The 22,623-nt window shown below is 40.0% G+C and overlaps 1 protein-coding gene across 19 annotated transcripts in view; it reads left to right on the top strand.

Moving 5' to 3' along the window:
• LOC115156587 (disks large homolog 1) overlaps positions 1-22,623 on the top strand; it is a 285,164-nt gene that overhangs the window by 139,071 nt on the left and 123,470 nt on the right. For 13 of the 19 annotated variants that reach the window (XM_029704074.1, XM_029704072.1, XM_029704071.1 and 10 more), the window contains 4 exons: positions 4,599-4,700; positions 5,342-5,395; positions 9,808-9,858; positions 14,306-14,430. In XM_029704074.1, coding sequence (XP_029559934.1) covers positions 4,599-4,700; positions 5,342-5,395; positions 9,808-9,858; positions 14,306-14,430 — 332 coding nt within the window. Of the gene's footprint in view, positions 1-1,046; positions 2,185-4,598; positions 4,701-5,341; positions 5,396-9,807; positions 9,859-14,305; positions 14,431-22,623 lie in introns of those variants that run through there. The other 6 variants (XM_029704079.1, XM_029704077.1, XM_029704076.1 and 3 more) reach the window with 3 other exon arrangements.

Raw genomic sequence — 22,623 nt, 5'->3', positions numbered from 1 at the left:
CAAAGGGTCACACTCAGGATCTCTGTACATGTTTTTTCAAACAATCACTGCACTGTTAAAATCAAAGGGTATGTTTTGAGTCTCATCACTGGCAGGAATCCCATAAGCAAATCCCATGCTTCTTCATTCTAAAACTAAAAGGATTAGCAACCTACACAAACATAATTTGGAGGAGGAATTACAAAAAATTAGAAGAACACAAACTAAAAATATTGAAATTGAATTTGGCTTTAACCAATTGAGGATTACATTTATCAAAACAGCTGTGTTTTGAGATACAGAAGATGGATTATGTTGGATTGTGATCATGCTGAAATAGCTCTTCTCTACTTACCCAGCCAAACGATTACAACAAACACTTATCTATTTAATGCAGTTTAAAAAAGGAGCCCTCCCTAAAAATTGGATGTTGTATTACAAGACCATAAAGACTAGATCCCAAAACCTGAGCTTGAGCAGTTTCAAGAACATCTTATTTATGTACACTACCGTTCAAAAGTTTGGGGTCACTTAGAAATAACCTTGTTTTTGAAAGAAAGGCACATTTTTTTGTCCATTAAAATAACATCAAATTTATCAGAAATACAGTGTAGACATTAATGTTGTAAATGACGATTGTAGCTGGAAACGAGGCTGACGAGTTTCAGAAGAAAGGTATTTGTTTCTGGCCATTTTGAGCCTGTAATCGAACCCACAAATGCTGATGCTCCAGATACTCAACTAGTCTGAAGAACTCCAGTTTTATTGCTTCTTTAATCAGGACAACAGTTTTCAGCTGTGCTTATATAATTGCAAAAGGGTTTTCTAATAATCAATTAACCTTTTCAAATGATAAACGTGGATTAGCTAACTCAATGTGCCATTGGAACACGGGAGTGATGGTTGCTCATAATAGGCCTATGTAGATATTCCATTAAAAAATCAGCCGTTTCCAGCTACAATAGTCATTTACAACATTGACAATGTCTACACTGTATTTCTGATCAATTTGATATTATTTTGATGCACAAAAAATGTGCTTTCTTTCAAAAACAAGGACATTTCTAAATGACCAAAAACATTTGAATGGTAGTGTATGTCACATTTCACTAAAGTTACCAGCCACAGCAGGTGCTTTTATGAAATGTAAATGAATGCTATGGATCCCTTCCCCCCTGCTTGCAACAGGGACTCCTCGTCGCATTCCCGGGCTGCTGACGACGACATATATGGCTGTGTATCCGAACCCGGGGGCGACATTGATTATTCATGCCAGGAGAGGGCCCCCCCTGCTATGACATGTGCCACGCTCACTGGAGCCTATTAATTGGCATGAGAATGCGAGGAGATGAGAGGGTGTGAGTAATAGGAAGAGAGCAAGATACTGTAGAGGGAGGGGTGAATGTGCAAGTTAAGAGAACTATTGAGGGAGAGGGAGTATTGAAACAAGGCAGTGATGGAGATGGTTGAGGGGGCTGAACCCCGAGAAATAGGATTGGGTTTTGTCTGTTGCCAGCACGAAGCTTAACAGGAACAATTCCACTCCCGAGCAGCAACGAAAGATCCGTCATCCTCGAGACTCTTCATCTCATTCTCCAACCGGGAAACTTCAGTTCCACATCCTCTGCTCGGTTTCAGAAAATGACTACGTATTACCCGATGCACGAATACGGCTCCAAGGCCCCGAATGGTAGTGGCGAGAGGGGCCCAGGCAAGGTATCCTGTCAACCGCGGGTCAACCTGAACCTCCAGGAGTCCCTCGCTCACCTGCACCCCCTTCAAAGGCAGCACGCCATCGAGCTGCACCAGCAACAACAAATGCAGCAGCAAGAGCACATGCAGCACCAGCAAATGCAGCAGCAACAATTGCAGCATCATCAAATGCAGCAACAACAAATACACCAGCAGAAACAACAAATGCAGCAACAACAACTACAGCAACAACAGCTACAGCATCAGCCTTACCGGCCACCTCAACATCCGCCAGCTCAACATCTGCCAGCTCACTCGTCCCTGGCCACCTTTACCTCCTGCACGCTCCCGGCATCGTGCAAAGCCAGGAGCCGCTTCATCAACCTCCGAGACAGCGTCAAGAAGAGCCCCACCAAGAGCACGGCCAAAGTCATTGGAGGTATCGGTGGCACCCTCAGGCCCGACATGGGTCTCGGGTCTCGGGTCCCATGGGTTCCGTTCTCCTTTGAGCAGGTACGTCTTACCTCCTTTCCCAGCAGTGGTTGCTTTCTCCATTTTTATTTGACAAATGTGTCAAGGATATCTTGCACGATACAGTGTACTTTGAGAAGGTATGTCTCCCTCAGCAGTGCTGCTGTAAGTTTCCCAATTTGTACTTGACAAATGTTGTGTCAACGATATCTTGCAAGTTATTGAGTCAGGTGTTCCCAGCTTTGCTAAGCATTTTGTATTTTTTTGGAAGAGCTGCATATCCTTGTTTCATAAAGGCAAATATGAATCTTTGAGGCTGCAAAAGGGAGAAACAGACTTAATGTCTGCATGGGGAATCTATATGCAGTATAGTTATCCAGTGCACTAGGAATTGGGGATACTGTACAAAGACATTCTGTTAGGTTTGTCTGGGTCTGATCAGTGTGGAGAAGTGGTTGTCTGTCCGTACTTGAATGTTCTTCTCGTCTGAGGATTGTCTTCTACAATGGCAAGGTCTAAACAGTGTTTTTGGCTCAATGATTCAGAATAATCAGTCAATAAAGATGAAAAAATTGCTAAATATAGAAGATACTGTTTCCTAACACTCCTATTGTTGTTATTTCACGGCTTGTCAATCTTATTCAATTGAAATCTAATCTCTGCTCTTTTGTACGTCGTATTATGGAGAGAGTTTGTATTCATTTTCAGTAATTAAGCCCTATTGTAGGATTTTGAAGCATGAGTTCTGAAAGTAGGGCTTGCGGATCAATGTTGTCAATGTGGGCTAATTTTAGCACTTTCGCTCCAGCGCTGTTTTCCAATAGGATCTTGCTGCGACAACGGCAGCAGCACAACAACAATTAAGCCTCTATATCCAAATACTGCTACACTTACCTCATACAGCAGGCTTCATGAGATGGATCTCTTACATAATTAAGGTGACTGGACTGAGTCCTTACTACTTCAGTTGCTGGCTCGCAATTTGAACTTTCACATGTATCGATGTCAATGGAAGATTTGTGGGAACATTTGAGTTGTCTCAAGTTAGTATAGAACCGTATGTGAATAGCTTGCAACTGATTGTGTATGAATGAATCCTGCTTGTAATAAGGTTTGGTCTATTAACTAATTTACCGCCTGGTGATGTCACCAGGCAGGCCAAAACTCCATCCCACCATAATGGGCTGAAATTATTTTTTTATTAAAAGAAATTGTTGCTAAAAGGGCATTATCATAATTTAAAACATTTCAAAGTAGTATTCCAACTTCATAGCATGGAAATGTATTTAAAACACATGAAAATCACCTTTTTGACTGCACTTGGTCTTTAATTCCTTTTGAATGAAATCCATGAATCATCATTGAATAATTTCAGTCGGGTTTGTGGTGAGTCACAAGGTATTGAGTGAATCGGGTCACAAGGGTGTTTATTGATTCACATTGGGAAAGCCTCCTGATGTCTTCACTGACGGAAATGTAACAGAAGGGTACAATGCCATAATACAAGAAAAAGACTGGCAACTTCCCTCAGAGCAACAGATGTACCCACTGTTATACAAAATCCATAATGTTATATGGGACAGGTATCACTTGCTGCTACAGTTGAACCCTGTATGGAAATGTATTATTTTGCTGTCCCAGTACAATTGCTGCCACAGAATGAGACACAATCTTAGAGGACACTGTTCGACCTTTTGCTGACATGGATAACGGGGCTTCTATGTGTATTGATTACTGCATTGTTGGCTTTGGAACTCGTAAGAAAGACATTTTACTGTACTTGTGCATGGGACATTAAAACTTGAAACTGAAACTTGGATGCGTTCACTGCAGGGGATCTACTACATAACGTGACAGGGTTTCTCTTCTGAGAACGATGCATTGAGACACATTGTGTATGCTAGTTCAACTCCACAATACTTTTAATCATATGCTCTGTGCCCCGCTTGGGATGAATGCTACAGCTTCCGTAAGAATCACAATCAAATCAGGCAACATCACAATCAAATTTGGCAACATTTATATTTCAGCAGGCACTGTGAGTTGCCTGTGGAGTTCTTTAACCCCTAAAAGCACCCCTCACAAAGTGAGATTTGTTTTAGGTGTTAATATTGCATCTAGCTACATTTGGAGATTGACATTTCAATAAGCACGAAACGGGCATCTGTTGAGGCCAACCCCCCACTGTGCCTCATTGTCCCATTGGGATTTGGAGATTGTGTACATACACACACACACACCTCCATCCTTTCATCCTCCCACACACATCCACATTCCCTTGGGCTGCGTCCCAAATGGCACCCTATTCCCTTTTTAGTTCACTTCTTTTAAACGGAGCCCTGATTTAAAGTATTGCACTATGTAGGGAATAGGGTGCCATTAGGGAAGCAGCCTATGGTGTTCATCTGTGTTGCACTGTTTTTCTGACCTCTGACCCATCCCCTGCTATTGTTTAGCAGACAGATGCCGCCCCGCCTTCCTCTCCCATAATCCCCGTGATCCCAATCTCGCCCATCCCAGCTGAGACCGCTCCTGTCATCCTTCCTCCGACGTCACAGGTTTTTTTTCTGACTTTTTTTTTCTTCCACAAGCACCTGTCATTTATTTTTCTGTAGTTGGTAATTTTGTTGTGTTGTATATGTTTTTTTTTTAATCCCTGCCATTCCACTGTTTGCTTTGATGGAGTTAGGAGATTACAGTGAGAACAAGTGAGTGAGGGAGAAAGATGCATACAGAGCGAGCGAGAGATGGATTGTTCCACACTTTCCCTTTTTGACTCTAAACAACCCATTTTTGTGCCAGCCGGGGGGGGGGGGGGAGAGAGAGTGGTGAGCACCACCGACACAAGCCTGGAGGACTTAATTTGATTTATTTAGCCTTTATGCTTCAGCATTGCATATTCCGCAGTGTAAAATGCAATGTACGTATGCTCCTCTGCCCTAGTAATCTCTGATGAAAGCCAGTCGCTATCCTTTTTTACTTATTTGTTTCTGTAGCAACATGAGGAGAGTAAGTGACTGATGCCTTCTCTTTCTGTATGGTGGATATGAGACGTTACATTTTATTTTATTATACATTTCTATATGAATTTACATTGTATCCCCAAGTGTAATGGAAATGGCATATGTGGGAATGCTTTGGGAAATGTCTCGGGACATGCAATCCTGAGGTCCTAAGGTCTTTTTTCCCCTCTTTTTAGGCGAACCCTCCCCCTGTCGTGGTTAATACAGACAGTTTGGACACGCCTCCATATGTAAGTTCAAACCTTTTTAATGAAAAACATAATTATATTATTTTGTGATGTAAACCTTCACCACAATGTCTGGGTTGTCTGTTGGATACTTCTAATAATGGTCGTGATGTAGTTAGCTATCATTCAAAATCCCCAAAAAGGTCTCTTTTGTTACTCTTCCCTGAGGTTACAGTGAGCAAAACAATAAGAATTTTTATTAAATAAGGTGTTGAAATTTGACATGAGGCGGGATCATATGCTTTTATGAGTTAAATAATTTGGTTTTTGTGTAACTGTATCATGCAAAAATGCTAATATAATTTTGTTGTAATCCAAAATTGAATGCTGTTTGAAATTATAGTTTGTGTGTGTGTCAATGTGTGTACACATGTACAACAAGTATATACACTGAGTATACCAAACATTAGGAACACCTTCCTAATATTGAGTTGCACATATACACAATCCAAGTCTCAGTTGTCTCAAGGCTTAAAAATCCTTCTTTAACTTCTATGGGCTAGGTGGGACGCTAACCTGCGGGACACAGCCAGTGAAATATCAGGGCGGAAAATTCAAAAACAACAAAATGTCATAATTCAACCACCTCAAACATACAACTATTTTACACCATTTTAAAGATACACTTCTCCTTGATGTAACCACATTGTCCGATTTCATATAGGCTTTACAGCGAATGCAAAACATTAGATTATGTTAGGAGAGTACATAAACAAAAATAATCACACAACCATTTTCCAAGCAAGAACATGTGTCAATAAAACCCAAAACACAGCTAAATGAAGCACTAACCTTTGACGATCTTCATCAGATGACACTCCTAGGACATTATGTTACACAATACATGTATGTTTTGTTCGATAAAGTTCATATTTATATCCAAAAACAGCATTTTACATTGGCGCACGATGTTCAGAAAATGTATTCCCACCAAAATGTCCGGTGAATATGCACATCAATTTACAATAATACTCATCATAAACGTTGACAAAATATATAACAATTATTTAAAGAATTATAGATAGACTACCCCTGGATGCAACCGCTGTGTCAGATTTTAAAATAGCTTTACGGAGAAAGCAAATTTTTCAATATTCTGAGTACATAGCTCAGCCATCACGGTGAGCTATTCAGACACCCACCAAGTTCGGGGCAACCTAAACTCAGAATTAGTATTAGAAATATTCTCTTACCTTTGCTGATCTTCGTCAGAATGCACTCCCAGGACTGCTACTTCCACAAGAAATGTTGTTTTCGTTCCAAATAATCCATATTTATGTCCAAATACCTCCGTTTTGTTCGTGTGTACAGATCACTTATCCAAAGGCATAACGCGCAAGCGCAGAACCAGAGACAAAAAGTCAAAATGTTCCATTACCGTACTTAGAAGCATGTCAAACGCTGTTTAAAATCAATCTTTATGGTATTTTTAACGTCAAATTGCGATAATATTCCAACCAGACAATAGCGTATTCATTCAAGGAGAAAAAGGAACAGCGTTCTCGCACATACACATACTCCTGTGTGTATGCCCGTGTTTGTAGGTACTGTACGTGTGTGTGTGGACGGCAATCAAATCTGCTCCCAACACAATTGCAGTTTGACTACACCGGGGCACACATCCCCCCCTGACCGCAACTCACCAGTTAATTTTAATTGTTCATCTCCCGAGTCTGAGCAGAGATCAGAGGTTAAGGCTCTCCATTAATTGGGCCACTCAAGATGGTGGTGATTTCGTCACTTTCCAAACATGCAGAGTTTTCATTTCGGGGAGAAACAAAAGCATCAAACTATGAAAGTAGAAAATAAAAAAAACGTATAGTAGCCACCTGGCATACTTCATCCCTACTAGCATAGCCCTTTTCTTGTTGCCCTTCTAACTGGGTTGTGATTAGTAGGGCACACCGTAGCAAAAAGTTTTGAAATGGAAAATAAAAAAATCTGTTTCTTATTGGATAGGTCCAGATAGTCCTTCCCTGTTTGTCCCTTATCTTCCCTTTGGTGCCTAGTGAACACGACCCAGGTCAAGCTGGCCTCCAACAGAGTTATGGAATGGAGCTACCTACTGTATGTAGGTATTTAATAACACGTTTAACTCAAATTTAGATCATCAAAAAGATTACGTTTTATTGTGTGAATGATCTTTTTTTACAATGAAGCCAACTTTGGGCTGTAATTTCCTGCACTACAATTGGAAGAAGCATGGTGATCTGCGTGTTGATATTTAATCTCATTCATATCAGCTAATAGTACAGTATATCACAAAAAGTCACAAAAAATATCCAAATTTTTCCATAGAAATGTTGAGAAAGAGAACCATGAGCCTAGACTGAAGCAGCTCTTGTGTGCCATTGTTCCTCAGTACTGCTGGGAAGAAAGCTGCGGTCCATTGTGTTAGCATCCCAGGCCCTATTCAATCGAATCAAGTCAAAGCAACATTCTTCTTGAACTGCGGCAATGCACATTTGGATTCAAATGCTCCACAAAAACAATGTTTGCAGTGTAAAGCAAAAGCAAATTCAACTGAATAATAATTAAATCCCATAGGGCTCTGGTCAAAAGTAGTGCACTAAATAGGGAATAATCCAAGGTGCCGTGGCTTGTTTAGAGCTATAGCTCTGCTAATGTAGGGTACAAAACACATGGAGACTAATGATGGTTGGTGAGAAGAGTGCTTGGTCTGTAAATGACTTGGTAACAGGAAATACTTTTATTGCCATGACATAATTAAAAAGTAATTTTGGATTGACCAATGTAGATGGTTTCAAATACATGCAACTTAAAAGTTACATATCACAAAATGTTGATTATATATATTTTTTAAAACAGAGCAACCTTCATGGCATCTTATTTGAGTCTGAAAAGGATGTTCATATGATAGGAAAGATATACAAAACCTTCCAGAGTATATCCAACTGATAAACTATTGGAACCAAGACTTAAAAGGAACTGATGTTGCCATAAAATGGAGGGGAAGTTGGAGCATAACTAACAAAATTAGTTTATGAAAATGTATGCTTAATCCAGTATAAACTAATGTATAGAATTTATTATACAAGAGACACAATTCACAAATTCTACACCACAATGGCAGAATCATGTCAAGTGTAGAATGAGTTGCACATATCCATGCTTTCTGGGAATGCTATGAAGTCCGGTAGTTGTGGGTCCAAGCTAGGAAGTTGGCTGTCAGGAGTATTGCAATGTAAACTTTTAATCCGTCTGTCTGCATATTTCATGACATGGCATATGGTGGTGTAGTGAGATACCCAATGGGCTTGACGATTCTCTTCTCATCACTCATCTTGACAAAAATGTAATAAAAACTTGGAAATCATTAACACAATCGAAAAATCGAATGATTTATTATTGAAATATTGAAATAGCATGGGCGACCATGGAAAGACAAATTGATGCAAATGGCAAACTAATGCAGACACTAGGGATGGGGGTGTGAGCATGCAGGTCTGGGCAGATGAGATGTTTGAGTCTAAGTTGTTGTTCGTATGTATAAGTTTGTATATATCTAAAAATACAAATAAAATAAACAAATATATACTGAACAAAAATATTAACGCAACATGCAACAATTTCAAAGATTTTACTGAGTTACAGTTCATATAAGGAAATCAGTCAATAGAAATACATTCATTAGGCCCTAATCTATGGATTTCATGACTGGGAATACAGATATGCAAAGGTAAAAAAAACAGTCAGTATCTGGAACAGTATCTGGAACTGGAACACGTTGTTATACACGTCAATCCAAGGCATCCCAAACATGCTCAATGGGTGACATGTCTGGTGAGTATGCAGGCCATGGAAGAAGTTGGACATTTACAGATTCCAGGAATTGTGTACAGATCCTTGAAACATGGGGCTGTGCATTATCATGCTGAAACATGAGTTGATGGCGGCGGATGAATGACAGAATAATGGGCCTCAGGATCTCGTCACAGTATATCTGTGCATTCGAGTAACACTGTGCACTGTGCAGCCTGACTGGAATATAGTCAATCTCAAACACAACCTGGCTTTCTCACTGACTAAAGCACAGGTGAAGTAACATCAAATGTTGCAAATTTTTTGGTGGTCTTCCTTTTGAAAATTCTGTATTTACAGAGTTCGAGTGCATCTCACTTGAATTGTGGTACAGAAGAGGAAAGGCTTTTGTCTCATCTTTTTTCTTATTTGAGGACATAAAGGTTTTGAACTTGAAAACACAAACAGGTACCAAAAAGGCTCTGTTTGGGAGAGGAAATGTCTTGTTCTGAAAGATGTGAAACCTTCATTGCTCTGCATTGACTCTCTAGGAGTCACTGTTAGTTACTAGTAGTAGTCACTTGTTACAAGTAGTCACTAGTAGCTAACAAACTTCAGCAGCTAAAATGTGTCATTCCCTCTCCCCCTTCCAGGTAAACGGAACAGAAGCGGATTATGAATATGAGGAGATCACGCTCGAACGGGTAAGGGGACTGTCTCTTTCTTTTAAAAAAATGTTTTAATTCACAACCATTGCTTCCTAAATGGCCCTATGGGTCTTGGTCAAAAGTAATGCACTATATAGGGAATAGGATGCCATTTGGGAATCACCCACATTCTTTGCACAGCAGCAACACAGGTCCTCGTCTGTCACTATATTGAAGTGGTTCAGTACAAGATACATACAGTAAAGTACTTTTACGTACTCACAATGGAAGTACTACAGTCCTTTCGATTGTATTAGAAAGTAGCGTGTGTGTAATGTTCATGTCTGACATGGTATGCCCTCCAAATTGGTGGTGGGGGGGTGGTATCTTACACTTTGAGGGCCGTTGTGGGTGCAGGCTTTTGCTTCGGTCAACCAATAACAGACTACATTTTACAAATCAGTCTTTATTGTAGACTATGATTGAGGATATGGTCAAATCGGGTGCGTTTCTGCTTGCCGGAAGAAAAGGCCTGCACCCACGCTGGCCCTCAAAGGGTACAGTTTGCATATCTCTTGTATTATACACACTCACAGCTAGCGCTGTTGCGTTCATGAAATGTTGTCAAGCAAATAACTTCCGGTCTCACGATAATTGACCGTTAATGAACATAAGCACATTTAGCGTCTCCTGGCTTCCACACAGAGCCTACAAGACACTGATACAGACCTTTGGAACATCCACATTTTAAAAAGTTTAAGTCCATTTAATATAACCTACACCATCACAATAAACCCATTATTTATTTTAAACAGGTCTAAACAAACAGGATATGATGAAAATGTAGTCTATTTCAGAAGAACAGAATAGCATACTCCAAGTTGTCCTTATGTTAGGCCCTGATCTGGCTATGCCATATGGCTGTGGGCTACACTAGTTCATTTAGCAGACAAGATTTACTTAGAATTCCGTGTCATTATTTTATAGTATGAAGAATACAATTGAACATAGCTGAATAATATTGAAAGGAAATTTTCTCCAAAACAATTTGAGGGACATGCGCACATGCGGCTATTTTGTGTTGAGTGCTTAACAAAGACACAGGTACTCCTATGTGCTTAATTTAGAGTTATTAATGTAACTTTATTTGTGATACAAATGTTGGGCTATATGTTTTGATTTTTAAAACATTCTAAGGCTGCATGATGCGACTAACAAGGATTTGAAATAATTTGATGAACGGCATAATCTCTGCTTTGTTTTTTGGGCAGGCTGTACCCACTTCATCAGTCTCTCACACACAATTTGACAAGCACTTGATAATGCCTGAAATATCCCGGCTGCATCCCCTTTGTCTGGCCGTAATGCCCCATAAAAAAAAATCCATGTATTTTGAGGAAAGTGACTGTTGTGCTCTTGGGCTGAATATAATAATTATAATTCCCTTCTCCCGGCAGCGTGCCAAAGCACCTTTCACTCACATGGCTCTCCGTCACGTGATAGGGTCTTTCTCACAGGCTACAAGTGAAGATGGACACATCGGGGACACAACTGTGCGCGTACTTATAGAATTCCGAGGCGCATATTGAAGATATTGGAAGAACTGTCCACAATTATTTTTCTTAAGCCAACAAGATGAGTTGGTCGAACAAACAGCAAAAGCGCTAGCCTATGTCAATCTACTATCCCCATAGTCCAAAAGTTGAGCTACTCTGTTCTGTGCGAGAAATAAATATTCCAAACATAGTCTAGGACAGTTGTGGGATGCGATAGATTCCAAATGAATACCTCCACTAGCATCAAAAAACTGGTTTTAAGCAATGAGCCTGACGCAACAGATGAGAACGTTTACCTTAAAATATTGATAAACTATTAGGCTATTTCTTCGAATAAAGGCAGTAGGCTTTAAACGCAAATGTTTCCTTTAGCAGGACAACACCATTCTCAAAGGTGACCACAAATATGATTATGCATGTATTGCTTTTATTATAAAGGTGCTTTTTTATGGTGAAAATTATTTTCCCCAAACTTAAAACTCACGCGCTGCGTATGTATATCATTTAGGCTCTACACCCATTGTAAAGCGGATTAATGTTCTTCATTTTAAGAAGTTATTTGGCGCTTTAGTTGTGATACAAACCTTATTAAAACGTATAAGCCTATGGGCTAGGCTATATGCGATGTGCGACTATGATTTGTAATAGTTGCAAAAACAAAATGCGTTGTTTGCCTTAAGCTGGGCGTCATTCACAAGTGATAGGCTAATATTGTCCGCCATTACACTATTCTTGATTTAATATTGTCTTTACATATACTAAATAATATATGTGTGAAATTCGTTTTGATTTAGAATTGGACCATTATCATGCACCTGTATTAAAACAGGGGCAGCGGAAAACACTACATGTCATCTATGCACTTAAATAGTAAATGGAGTATGCTTTTCGCGGGGTTCATTTTCATGCCAGCCAGGTAGGCTATACTCCTGTTGTAAAAGTAATCAATGTGCTTAATGTTAAGAAAGTTGAGAAATAAATATAGTAGGCCTAGCCTATAGAAAGCTGATGGTATCCTCCTCTTTTAAATAGAGGTTCTCAGGCAATATGAGCTCATGGGTTCTCAACACGGAGCCCAAATCGGCTGTGCGCGTGCTCCATCGTGCAGAAATGTATTTTGTGCCCCCGCACCAAATGCGATCACGACACGCAGGTTAAAATATCAAAACAAACTCTGAACCAATTACAGTAATTTGGGGACAGGTTGAAAAGCATTAAACATTTATGGCAATTTAGCTAGCTAGCTTGCACTTGCTAGCTAATTTGTCCTATTTAGCTAGCTTGCTGTTGCTAGCTAATTTGTTCTGGGATAAAAACATTGAGTTATTTTACCTGAAATGCACAAGGTCCTCTACTCCGACAATTAATCCACACATAACATGGTCAACCAAATCGTTTCTAGTCATCTCTCCTCCTTCCAGACCTTTTCTTCTCTGGACTTTTTATTACGATTGGTAACTTTCCTAAATTAGGTGCATTACCACCACCGACCTCGTTTGTCTTTCAGTCACCCACGTGGGTATAACCAATGAGGAGATGGCATGTGGGTACCTGCTTCTATAAACCAATGAGGAGATTGGAGAGGCAGGACATGCAACGCGATCTGCGTCACAAATAGAACTGACTTCTGTTTTAGCCCTTGGCAACGCAGACGCTCATTGGCTCGCGCGAACAGTGTGGGTGCAATAATTGAATAATATAGATTCCTACATTTATTTTGCAACGCGAGCGGTGTAGTCAGGGTATAAGTGTTTGATTTGATTTTCAATGACATTTGCATTGACGTCAGAGTGATTAGAGGGACAATAGAGTGCTGAGTACCAGACAGTTATAAAGTTTGGTGGGTGACTAATGACTATCAGCAGCATCAGAGCTTAGAGAAGCCTAATTACCATGACTAAACGGTTATGTGGAATTTGACTGTTGTCTAGACTCGTGACCGCTGGTGTGGTGGTAATACGGTCACCGTAACAGCCCTACTCACAGCTCGAGTATGCAGGGTCTGTATGAATTCCATTTTTCTATTCAGATAATTCAGGGGATTTATTCAATTTGGTAATTACATTGCAATTCGTCTCTCAGAATTGAGTGGAAATGAAACTGACCCCAACACTGCTCGTATAATACAGCACCATCAGGACCATAATGTTCTCTCCTCTCAAGTTATCCTGTATCAAACAGCCATCTCTCTTGTGTAGTACACTCCTCCAGTCTCTCCAATGTTCCACTCAAGTCTAACACACTCCAAGGTTGGATCCCAAATGGCACCATATTCCCTATATATGAGTACTATAAAGGGAATAGGGTGCCATTTAGGACTCAGACCATGTCTCTGGCATAATACGCATTTTGTTGCTTTGTGCACACTTGCATTATGTAGCCCCATGTCTTAATCCTCCCAACGCGCCCGTGGTGATGTATTTTTGTTATGTTCCTTTTTTTCTTTTGTGTGACCCATTTCAGCTGTACTCTCAAGTGCACGGTATTATTAGCATAGTGTAAATAAAAAATGCTCGCCTCTCCGCAAGCTGTCTCCCTGGGAGCTCTTATCCCCTGCGCCCGCTGCCATTTCTAAGTAACAACGCACTCTGTGTGCTCCTACTGGTTTGGTGTGTTTTATTGTGTGATAATACTGCCACTTTTTTGTAAATGCTTGTTGACCATTTGGAAATTAGCCTGGTCCCAGATCTGTTTTGTGCTGTCTTGCCAACTCGTCTTGCATGACCGTAAAACTTGGTAAGACCGCACGAACAGTGGCGTAACAATAAACCTTAGGAGTAGGCAAGACTGCACAAACAAATCTGTTGTATGCAGTAGCAGTTTGTAATTGTTGTTATAGTTGACATGGGATTTATATAGCGCTTTTCAAAGACATAAAGATGCTTATGGAGAAAGTGTGTTTGTGTGTCTTGGAAAGTAGTGAATTATGTTTTGTTTGGTTTCTCCAGGGTAACTCTGGGCTGGGTTTCAGTATCGCGGGGGGAACGGACAACCCCCACATCGGTGAAGACCCCAGCATCTTCATCACCAAGGTCATCCCTGGGGGGGCGGCGGCCCAGGACGGACGACTCCGGTGAGTGAGGAACACACACACATATTAGAGGTGTGAACGTTTAAACATGAAAACGTTAACGTTAAGAAAAAATCCAAACTTTTCCAGATGGAATGCAAACTTTTCCAGATGGAATTGAGGTACGGTAATGGTGATACCAGGGACGTCACCTGGATTCACCTGTTCAGTCTATGCCATCGAAAGAGCAGGTGTTCCAAATGTTTTGTACACTCAGGGCCCTATATTCCACTAGGGCTGGGAATTGCCAGGGACCTCACGATATGATGTTATCACGATACTTAGGTGCTGATACGATTTGTATTTTAATTCTTGCGATTTGTATATGTATTGATACTGCCATTTTATTGCCATTTGATGTTCCAAACATTATGTCTGCTGCATTGAGACGAGAGAGCATGAGAAAATGAGTTTTGATCAGTCAGAAATAAATGTACTGAAAACATGTTGGGTCACTATTTCAGAAGAAGATGGTGAACAATCTTTAGGATGAAAAATACCAGTGTTGGTACAGCCGACTAGCGCAAAATAAATATTGCGATATTGTCAAAAGGATATGATACGATATAGCGTCAAAAATAATATTTCAATATGTAACTATCTATTTTTTCCCCCCCATCAATATATTCCACCCTCAGCCAATGTCACACACACAGCAGATTTTATCACATCATGTGTGTAGCGCATAGTCAATCACCGGACTCCCCTGTATTAATCCTGGGTGATTTCAACAGTTGTACGCACGAAAAGGTGCTGCCTTCGTATCAGTAATTTGCTACAAGGGGTTGTAAAACAATTTATTTTTGCTTCAGCAATATTAACCATGCCTACAAGTCTACAGAGGGAGGGAGTGGTCTATAAATCAGTCAAACATTGGAATGACACCTCCAGCGCAGGACTGTGAGACTGCGTTGACAGTATTGATTGGCCAGGGTAACATCAGCAACCATGTTCTGAAATCCTGTCACAAGGAATTGTCAGATTTGTTCTCTGAGCTGTTCAATCGTTCACTGAGGAAGCACACAATGCCAGCTCTGTGGAAATGTTCCATCGTATGCCCAGTGCTCAAGAAGAGCTGCCTTGCTGTTTTCAATGATTACCGCCCTGTTGCAATAACACCTCTCATAATTTTTAAAAATCTTTATTTTAACAGGGAAACAGACTGAGACCTGGATCTCTTTTACGGCTGTGCCCTGTTTAAAAATGTTGACATGTACAGTTTTAGGCATACAGACAAGAACATTTCAAACATACAAAACAAAGACACAATTTAACAGAAACAATCACAGACAACATCATATTGATCCTCCATAACATTTTTGAAATGGGCAAGGGACACCAGAGTGTCTAACTTAAGTTGGATCTGCAGTTTGTTCCATAAATAAGGTACAAAGGAACTAAAGGCAGTCCTACCCAACTCTGTGGAGACCGCAGGAGTCTCTAATGTAATCCACATCTGTGATCTGATTTTAAAATTTGTATATCTAGTGGAAATTAATGATGATATATGTGGAGGTAGTTTTAAAAGAAGTGCTTTATAAATAAACAAGAGAGCATGTTGCTCTCGCCTCACAGATAGCGAGGCCCAACCCACATGTTGATATAGGATACAGTGATGAGTTTTGTAACTATCACCCGTGATAAACCTGAGTGCACAATGGTAAATAGCATCCAGTGGTTTTAATGTGTTTGCCGATGCATGCATATAGATAATATCACCATAATCTAAAACGGACATAAAAGTAGCCTGCACAATTTGTTTTCTATTTACAGAGGACAGACAAGCCCTGTTTCTGTAAAGTAACAAGCCCTGTTTCTGTAATGAAATGTTAGGGGCGCCTGGTCCACTCCCACATACCAAACAAGGTTGGAGACATTGTAGACCCCTTTCAATTTTCCTACAAGCAACAGAGAGGAGTAGACGATGCTCTTGTGTACTTACTACACCTGGCTCCTTCCCATCTTGAAAAAAGTGCAATGCCCAGATGGTGGTTGTGGACTTTTCCAGTGCTTTTTAGCCAATACAGCCACTTCGAATGGGCAAGAAACTTTTGCATATGAACCAAGTCCGAACCTCATTCTGTGGATTTTATATATTTTTTTGTCAAATAGACCACAATGGGTGAGAATCAACGGTGAGTGAAGCACAAAGAAAACCATCTCATTGCTTGACATTAACTTTATATGTCTACGGTTTAAAACAGACTCAGGGACAGTTCTGGGACGACAAATCCAAAATTCATACAACCACTGCACATGAAATGTCACATCGTCTCCTGCTCCTCCCCTCCATTTGATGTTGCCGGTTTACTATGCGCACCTGGCATTTATCGTTACGCGCACCTGCGCGTCATCATTAGGCACACCTGGACCTCCCCTTTATCTGGCACTCACTTAGGTTCTTTCCCCAGTCAGTATTGTTTTCTGTTCATGTCTAGACGCTAATCCTACGTTGTATTTCTTTCTTGTTATATTAAACTTACCACCTGCTTCTCGACTCCCAGTGTCTACGCTACATTAACCTGTTGGGGGCAGTATTTACATGGCCGGATAAAAAACGTACCCGATTTAATCTGGTTATTACTACTGCCCAGAAACTAGAATATGCATATAATTATTGGTTTTGGATAGAAAACACCCTGAAGTTTCTAAAACTGTTTGAAATGGTGTCTGTGAGTATAACAGAACTCATATGGCAGGCAAAAACCTGAGAAGATTCCTTACAGGAAGTGGCCTGTCTGACCATTCCTTGAGCTTCTTGCCTCTGTTTATTGAAGACTGGGGATCTTTGCTGTAACGTGACACTTCCTACGGCTCCCATAGGCTCTCAGAAGGCGGGAAAATGCTGAATGATGTCATTCCAGCCCCAGGCTGAAACACATTTGCGCTTTTGGCAAGTGGCCGATCAGAGGACAATGGGCTTAGGCGCGTGCACGAGTCGACCCCATGCTTTATTTTCTTTCGTCTTTTAACCTAAACGCAGATTCCTGGTCGGAATATTATCGCTTTTTTTACGAGAAAAATGGCATAAAAATTGATTTTAAACAGCGGTTGACATGCTTCGAAGTACGGTAATGGAATATTTAGAATTTTTTTGTCCCGAAATGCGTCGTGCTCGTCACCCTTCTTTACCCTTTCGGATAGTGTCTTGAACGCACGAACAAAACGCAGCTGTTTGGATATAACTATGGATTATTTGGGACCAAACCAACATTTGTTATTGAAGTAGAAGTCCTGGGAGTGCATTCTGACGAAGAACACCAAAGGTAATACAATTTTTCTTATAGTAAATCTGACTTTGGTGAAGGCTAAACTTGCTGGGTGTCTAAATAGCTAGCCCTGTGATGCCGGGCTATCTACTTAGAATATTGCAAAATATGCTTTCACCGAAAAGCTATTTTAAAATCGGACATATCGAGTGCATAGAGGAGTTCTGTATCTATAATTCTTAAAATAATTGTTATGCTTTTTGTGAACGTTTATCGTGAGTAATTTAGTAAATGTTTAGTAAATTCACCGGAAGTTTGCGGGGGGTATGCTAGTTCTGAACGTCACATGCTAATGTAAAAGCTGGTTTTTGATATAAATATGAACTTGATTGAACAAAACATGCATGTATTGTATAACATAATGTCCTAGGTGTGTCATCTGATGAAGATCATCAAAGGTTAGTGCTGCATTTAGCTGTCTTCTGGGTCTTTGTGACATTATATGCTAGCTTGAAAAATGGGTGTCTGATTATTTCGGGCTGGGTACTCTGCTGACATAATCTAATGTTTTGCTTTCGTTGTAAAGCCTTTTTGAAATCGGACAGTGTGGTTAGATTAACGAGAGTCTTGTCTTTAAAATGGTGTAAAATAGTCATATGTTTGAGAAATTGAAGTAATAGCATTTCTAAGGTATTTGAATAACGCGCCACAGGATTCCACTGGCTGTTACGTAGGTGGGACGATTTCGTCCCGCCGACCCTAGAGAGGTTAAACAATGTAAAAAAGCAATGAAGCTGATGCATCAGATCAGACCGTTTATCTTAAAATTGTTATAAAGTTTTATTTCATATTATAAGCTCAAAATGTCGGCATGGCTGTAAACTATAGGCGTATCTTCCAAAGTGCAATTAGCGGGAAAACACTGTTCTCTCAAAAGCGCACCACATTCGCAAGCAGTTTCATGTGATAGAGATTCAAATATTGGTTAGAATATATAAAAGGGGAAATCTAATAATGCATCAACTACTATGGGTTGTTAGGGCTACTAATATGACTAGGGTTGTGCCTTTGGCTGCTGGACCATAAAATAACTTTGATTTTGAAAATCAAAATCATATTAAGTGTTTATGAAATAATTCCCTCAACATTCTATGGTTGTATTTTAGCTAGGCTACTTTGAAACAAGGTAAGACATGCTTCATACATTTTGATAAAACGTCCAGGTTTTAAACAATTAAGATTATGGTTAAATAGTTTAAAATGCTGACTGCCTCCGATCAAGTTCAAGGTGGGTGATGTGAGGTGCCCTTCGGGCACTGTCCACTCTCCGGTCTTGTAACCATTTGATCTGAACGAACCTCGAGTATGTCGACAGAATCAAGCCTTTAGACGTTATTGTTAATTGTTATCTAACATGACTGGCATTTATCCTATATTTATGCAATTAAAAGTTTAATTAAAGTTTGGCTACATTTTCTGGAGCCTCCCTCATGTCAGCATCGGTTTGGTCATGAGGCTGTAGCCAATATACATATCACATACACTTCAACATGTAAGCGTTTTTATTTACACTGAGCAAAAATATAAACGCAACAATTTCAAAGATTGTACTGAGTTACAGTTCATATAAGGAAATCAGTCAATTTAAATAAATTCATTAGGCCCTAATCTATGGATTTCACATGACTGAGAATGTAGATATGCATCTGTTGGTCAGATACCTTAAAACATGTCAGTATCTGGTGTGACCACCATTTGCCTCATGTAGCGGGACACATCTCCTTTGCATGTTGCAAGGATCTGTACACAATTGCTGGATGCTGAAAATGTCCCAGTTCTTCCGTGGCCTGCATACGCACCAGACATGTCACCTATTGAGTATGTTTGGGATGCTCTGGATCGACATGTACAACAGCGGGTTCCAGTTCCCGCCAATGTCCAGCAACTTTGCACAGCCATTGAAGAGGAGTGGGACAACATTCCACAGGCCACAATCAACAGCTTGATCAACTATGCGAAGATGTCACGCTGCATGAGGCAAGTGGTGGTCACATCAGATACTGACTGGTTTTCTGATCCATGCCCTTACCTTACATTTTTTTTAAAGGCATCTGTGACCAACATGCATATCTGTATTCCCAGTCATAGATTAGGGCCTAATTAATTTATTTGAATTGACTTCTTTCCTTATATGAACTGTAACTCAGTTAAATGTTGAAATTGTTGAATATTGCATTTATATTTTTGTTCAGTCTATGTATAGTATATCTACACACGTATGTATCTAGACACATGAGTACAAATGTGAACTCGGTACATAATCAGACACTGGTATAGGTTTCAACAAAAGAAATAAAAGGTTTCCATGTCTTTATAAAATAAAGTTTTTGATCCACGTAGTGTATGTTGCATTTTCTCCAGAGTGAGGCTTTGCAACGTGCTATTAACACATTGATTGTAAGATCGTCGGTTTGGGTTTTTTCCAGTGTCAAAATCAGGTGTCTGGCAATCAGACAGGCATTTACTTATATCTTTGCTATTCCAATCTGTGGGTAAGGACTTATATCGGCTGTTTCACCAGCTGTCATCATCGGCAGCTCTATGGTGAGAAACATCTCGGTTCCCAGCGCAAAAACCCTGTGCTACCCAGGAGCACGAGTACAGGACATTACACGGCTGCTTCCGACCGTTCTACGACAAATGCCGAGAGTTGACACTGTCGTAGTCCATGTGGGGTCAGACGACATCAGGAGGACTAGCTTAGAACTTCTGAAATTGATTTGAAAGAAATTATTCAAGCGTTGAAAGATTCAAAAAAGCGGTCAATCATTTCAGGTCCGGTACCATCGTACCAAAATTACTGTAACTCTGTTGGATGCGGAAGACACATTTCAGTTGAATGCATTCAGTTGTACAACTGACTAGGTATCCCCCTTTCCCTAGTTGGAAGTCCACTGTGTGCAGCTCACCGTGCACTATCAGCTCCAATATAAATAACATGAGCAAGTCTACTTTTGATAAGATTCCCAGTAAAGCATTAAAAACAATAAAGCAACCCAGAAAAGTGCTAAAAATAGCCCATAGTAACATATGTAGCCTAAGAAATAAGGTTTATGAAGTCAATAACTTTATTGTAACAGATGACATTCATATTCTGACTATCTCTAGAACTCACTTAGATAATATCTTTGATACAATGGCAGCAATACATGGCTATAACAACTACCGAAAAGACAGAAATGCCAACGGGGGCGATGTTGCGGTCATCGCAACAACATATTCAAAACCACTTTTTTTATATGGCTAACAGGTTCATCTGCCTCACCTAAAACCCATTCTTGTGGGTAGCTGCTATAGACCACCAAGTGCTAACAGTCAGTATCTGGATAATATATGTGAAATGCTTGATAATGTATGTGATATCAACAGAGAAGTATATTATCTGGGTGATTTAAATATTGACTGGCTTTCATCAAGCTGCCCACTCAAGATAACTTCAAATTGTAACCAGTGCCTGCAACCTGGTTCAGGTTGTAAGTCAACCTACCAGGGTAGTTACAAACAGCACAGGAATTAGATCAACAACATGCTGCAGAAATGTGCTTTAAAGCAGTATTACAATTCATAGGATCTACTGATCACAATATAGTAGCCATATCTAAGAAATCCAAAGTTCCAAAGGCTGGGCCTAATATAGTGTTAACCTGTCTGGGCTAGGGGGCAGTATTTTCACGGCCGGATGAAAAACGTACCCAATTTAAACAGGTTACTACTCTGGCCCAGAAACTAGAATATGCATATTATTAGTAGATTGATTTGGATAGAAAACACTCTGAAGTTTCTAAAAATGTTTGAATGGTGTCTGTGAGTATAACAGAACTCATATGGCAGGCAAACACCTGAGAAAAATCCAAGCAGGAAGTGGAGAGTCTGAGAATTGTAGTTCTTCTTTTGATTCTCTATCGAAGCTACAGTGTCTGTGGGGTGACGTTGCACTTCCTAAGGCTTCCATTGGCTGTCTAAAGCCTTCAGAGAGTGGTTTGAGCATTCTCCTGTCACTGGGCAGATAATAGGAGCTCAGTTACTGAGTGGTCTGCCTGGCAACAAAGGGATTGGATCTGCGTGAGCACGCCGTTCCTTCTTTTTTTTCTTGAATGAAAATGCTATTGTCCGGTTGGAATATTATCGCAATTTGACATAAAAAATACCATAAAGATTGATTTTAAACAGCGTTTGACATGCTTCTAAATATGGTAATGGAACATTTTGACTTTTCGTCTCTGGTTCCGCGCTCGCGCGTTATGCCTTTGGATAAGTGATCTGTACGCACGAACAATACGGAGGTATGGATTATTTCGAACAAAAACAACAGTCCTGGGAGTGCATTCTGACGAAGATCAGCAAAGGTAAGAGAATATTTCTAATACTAATTCTGAGTTTAGGTTGCCCCGAACTTGGCGGGTGTCTGAATAGCTCACTGTGATGGCTGAGCTATGTACTCAGAATATTGAAAAATGTGCTTTCTCCGTAAAGCTATTTTAAAATCTGACACAGCGGTTGCATCCAGGGGTAGTCTATCTATAATTCTTTAAATAATTGTTATATATTTTGTCAACGTTTATGATGAGTATTTTTGTAAATTGATGTGCACATTCACCGGATGTTTTGGTGGGAATACATTTTCTGAACATCGCTCGCCAATGTAAATGCTGTTTTTAGATATGAATATGAACTTTATCGAACAAAACTTACATGTATTGTGTAACATAATGTCCTAGGAGTGTCATCTGATGAAGATCGTCAAAGGTTAGTGCTTCATTTAGCTGGGTTTTGGGTTTTATTGACACATGTCCTTGCTTGCAAAATGGCTGTGTGATTATTTTTGTCTATGTACTCTCCTAACATAATCTAATGTGTTGCTTTCGCTGTAAAGCCTTTTTGAAATCAGACAATGTGGTTACATCAAGGAGAAGTGTATCTTTAAAAT

This window comes from Salmo trutta, chromosome 21 (genome assembly GCF_901001165.1).
Source record: "Salmo trutta chromosome 21, fSalTru1.1, whole genome shotgun sequence".
In the NCBI taxonomy this organism is placed as follows: domain Eukaryota; kingdom Metazoa; phylum Chordata; class Actinopteri; order Salmoniformes; family Salmonidae; genus Salmo; species Salmo trutta.
Note: the sequence above shows the minus strand (reverse complement) of the source record. Positions and strands in the feature narration are given on the sequence as shown.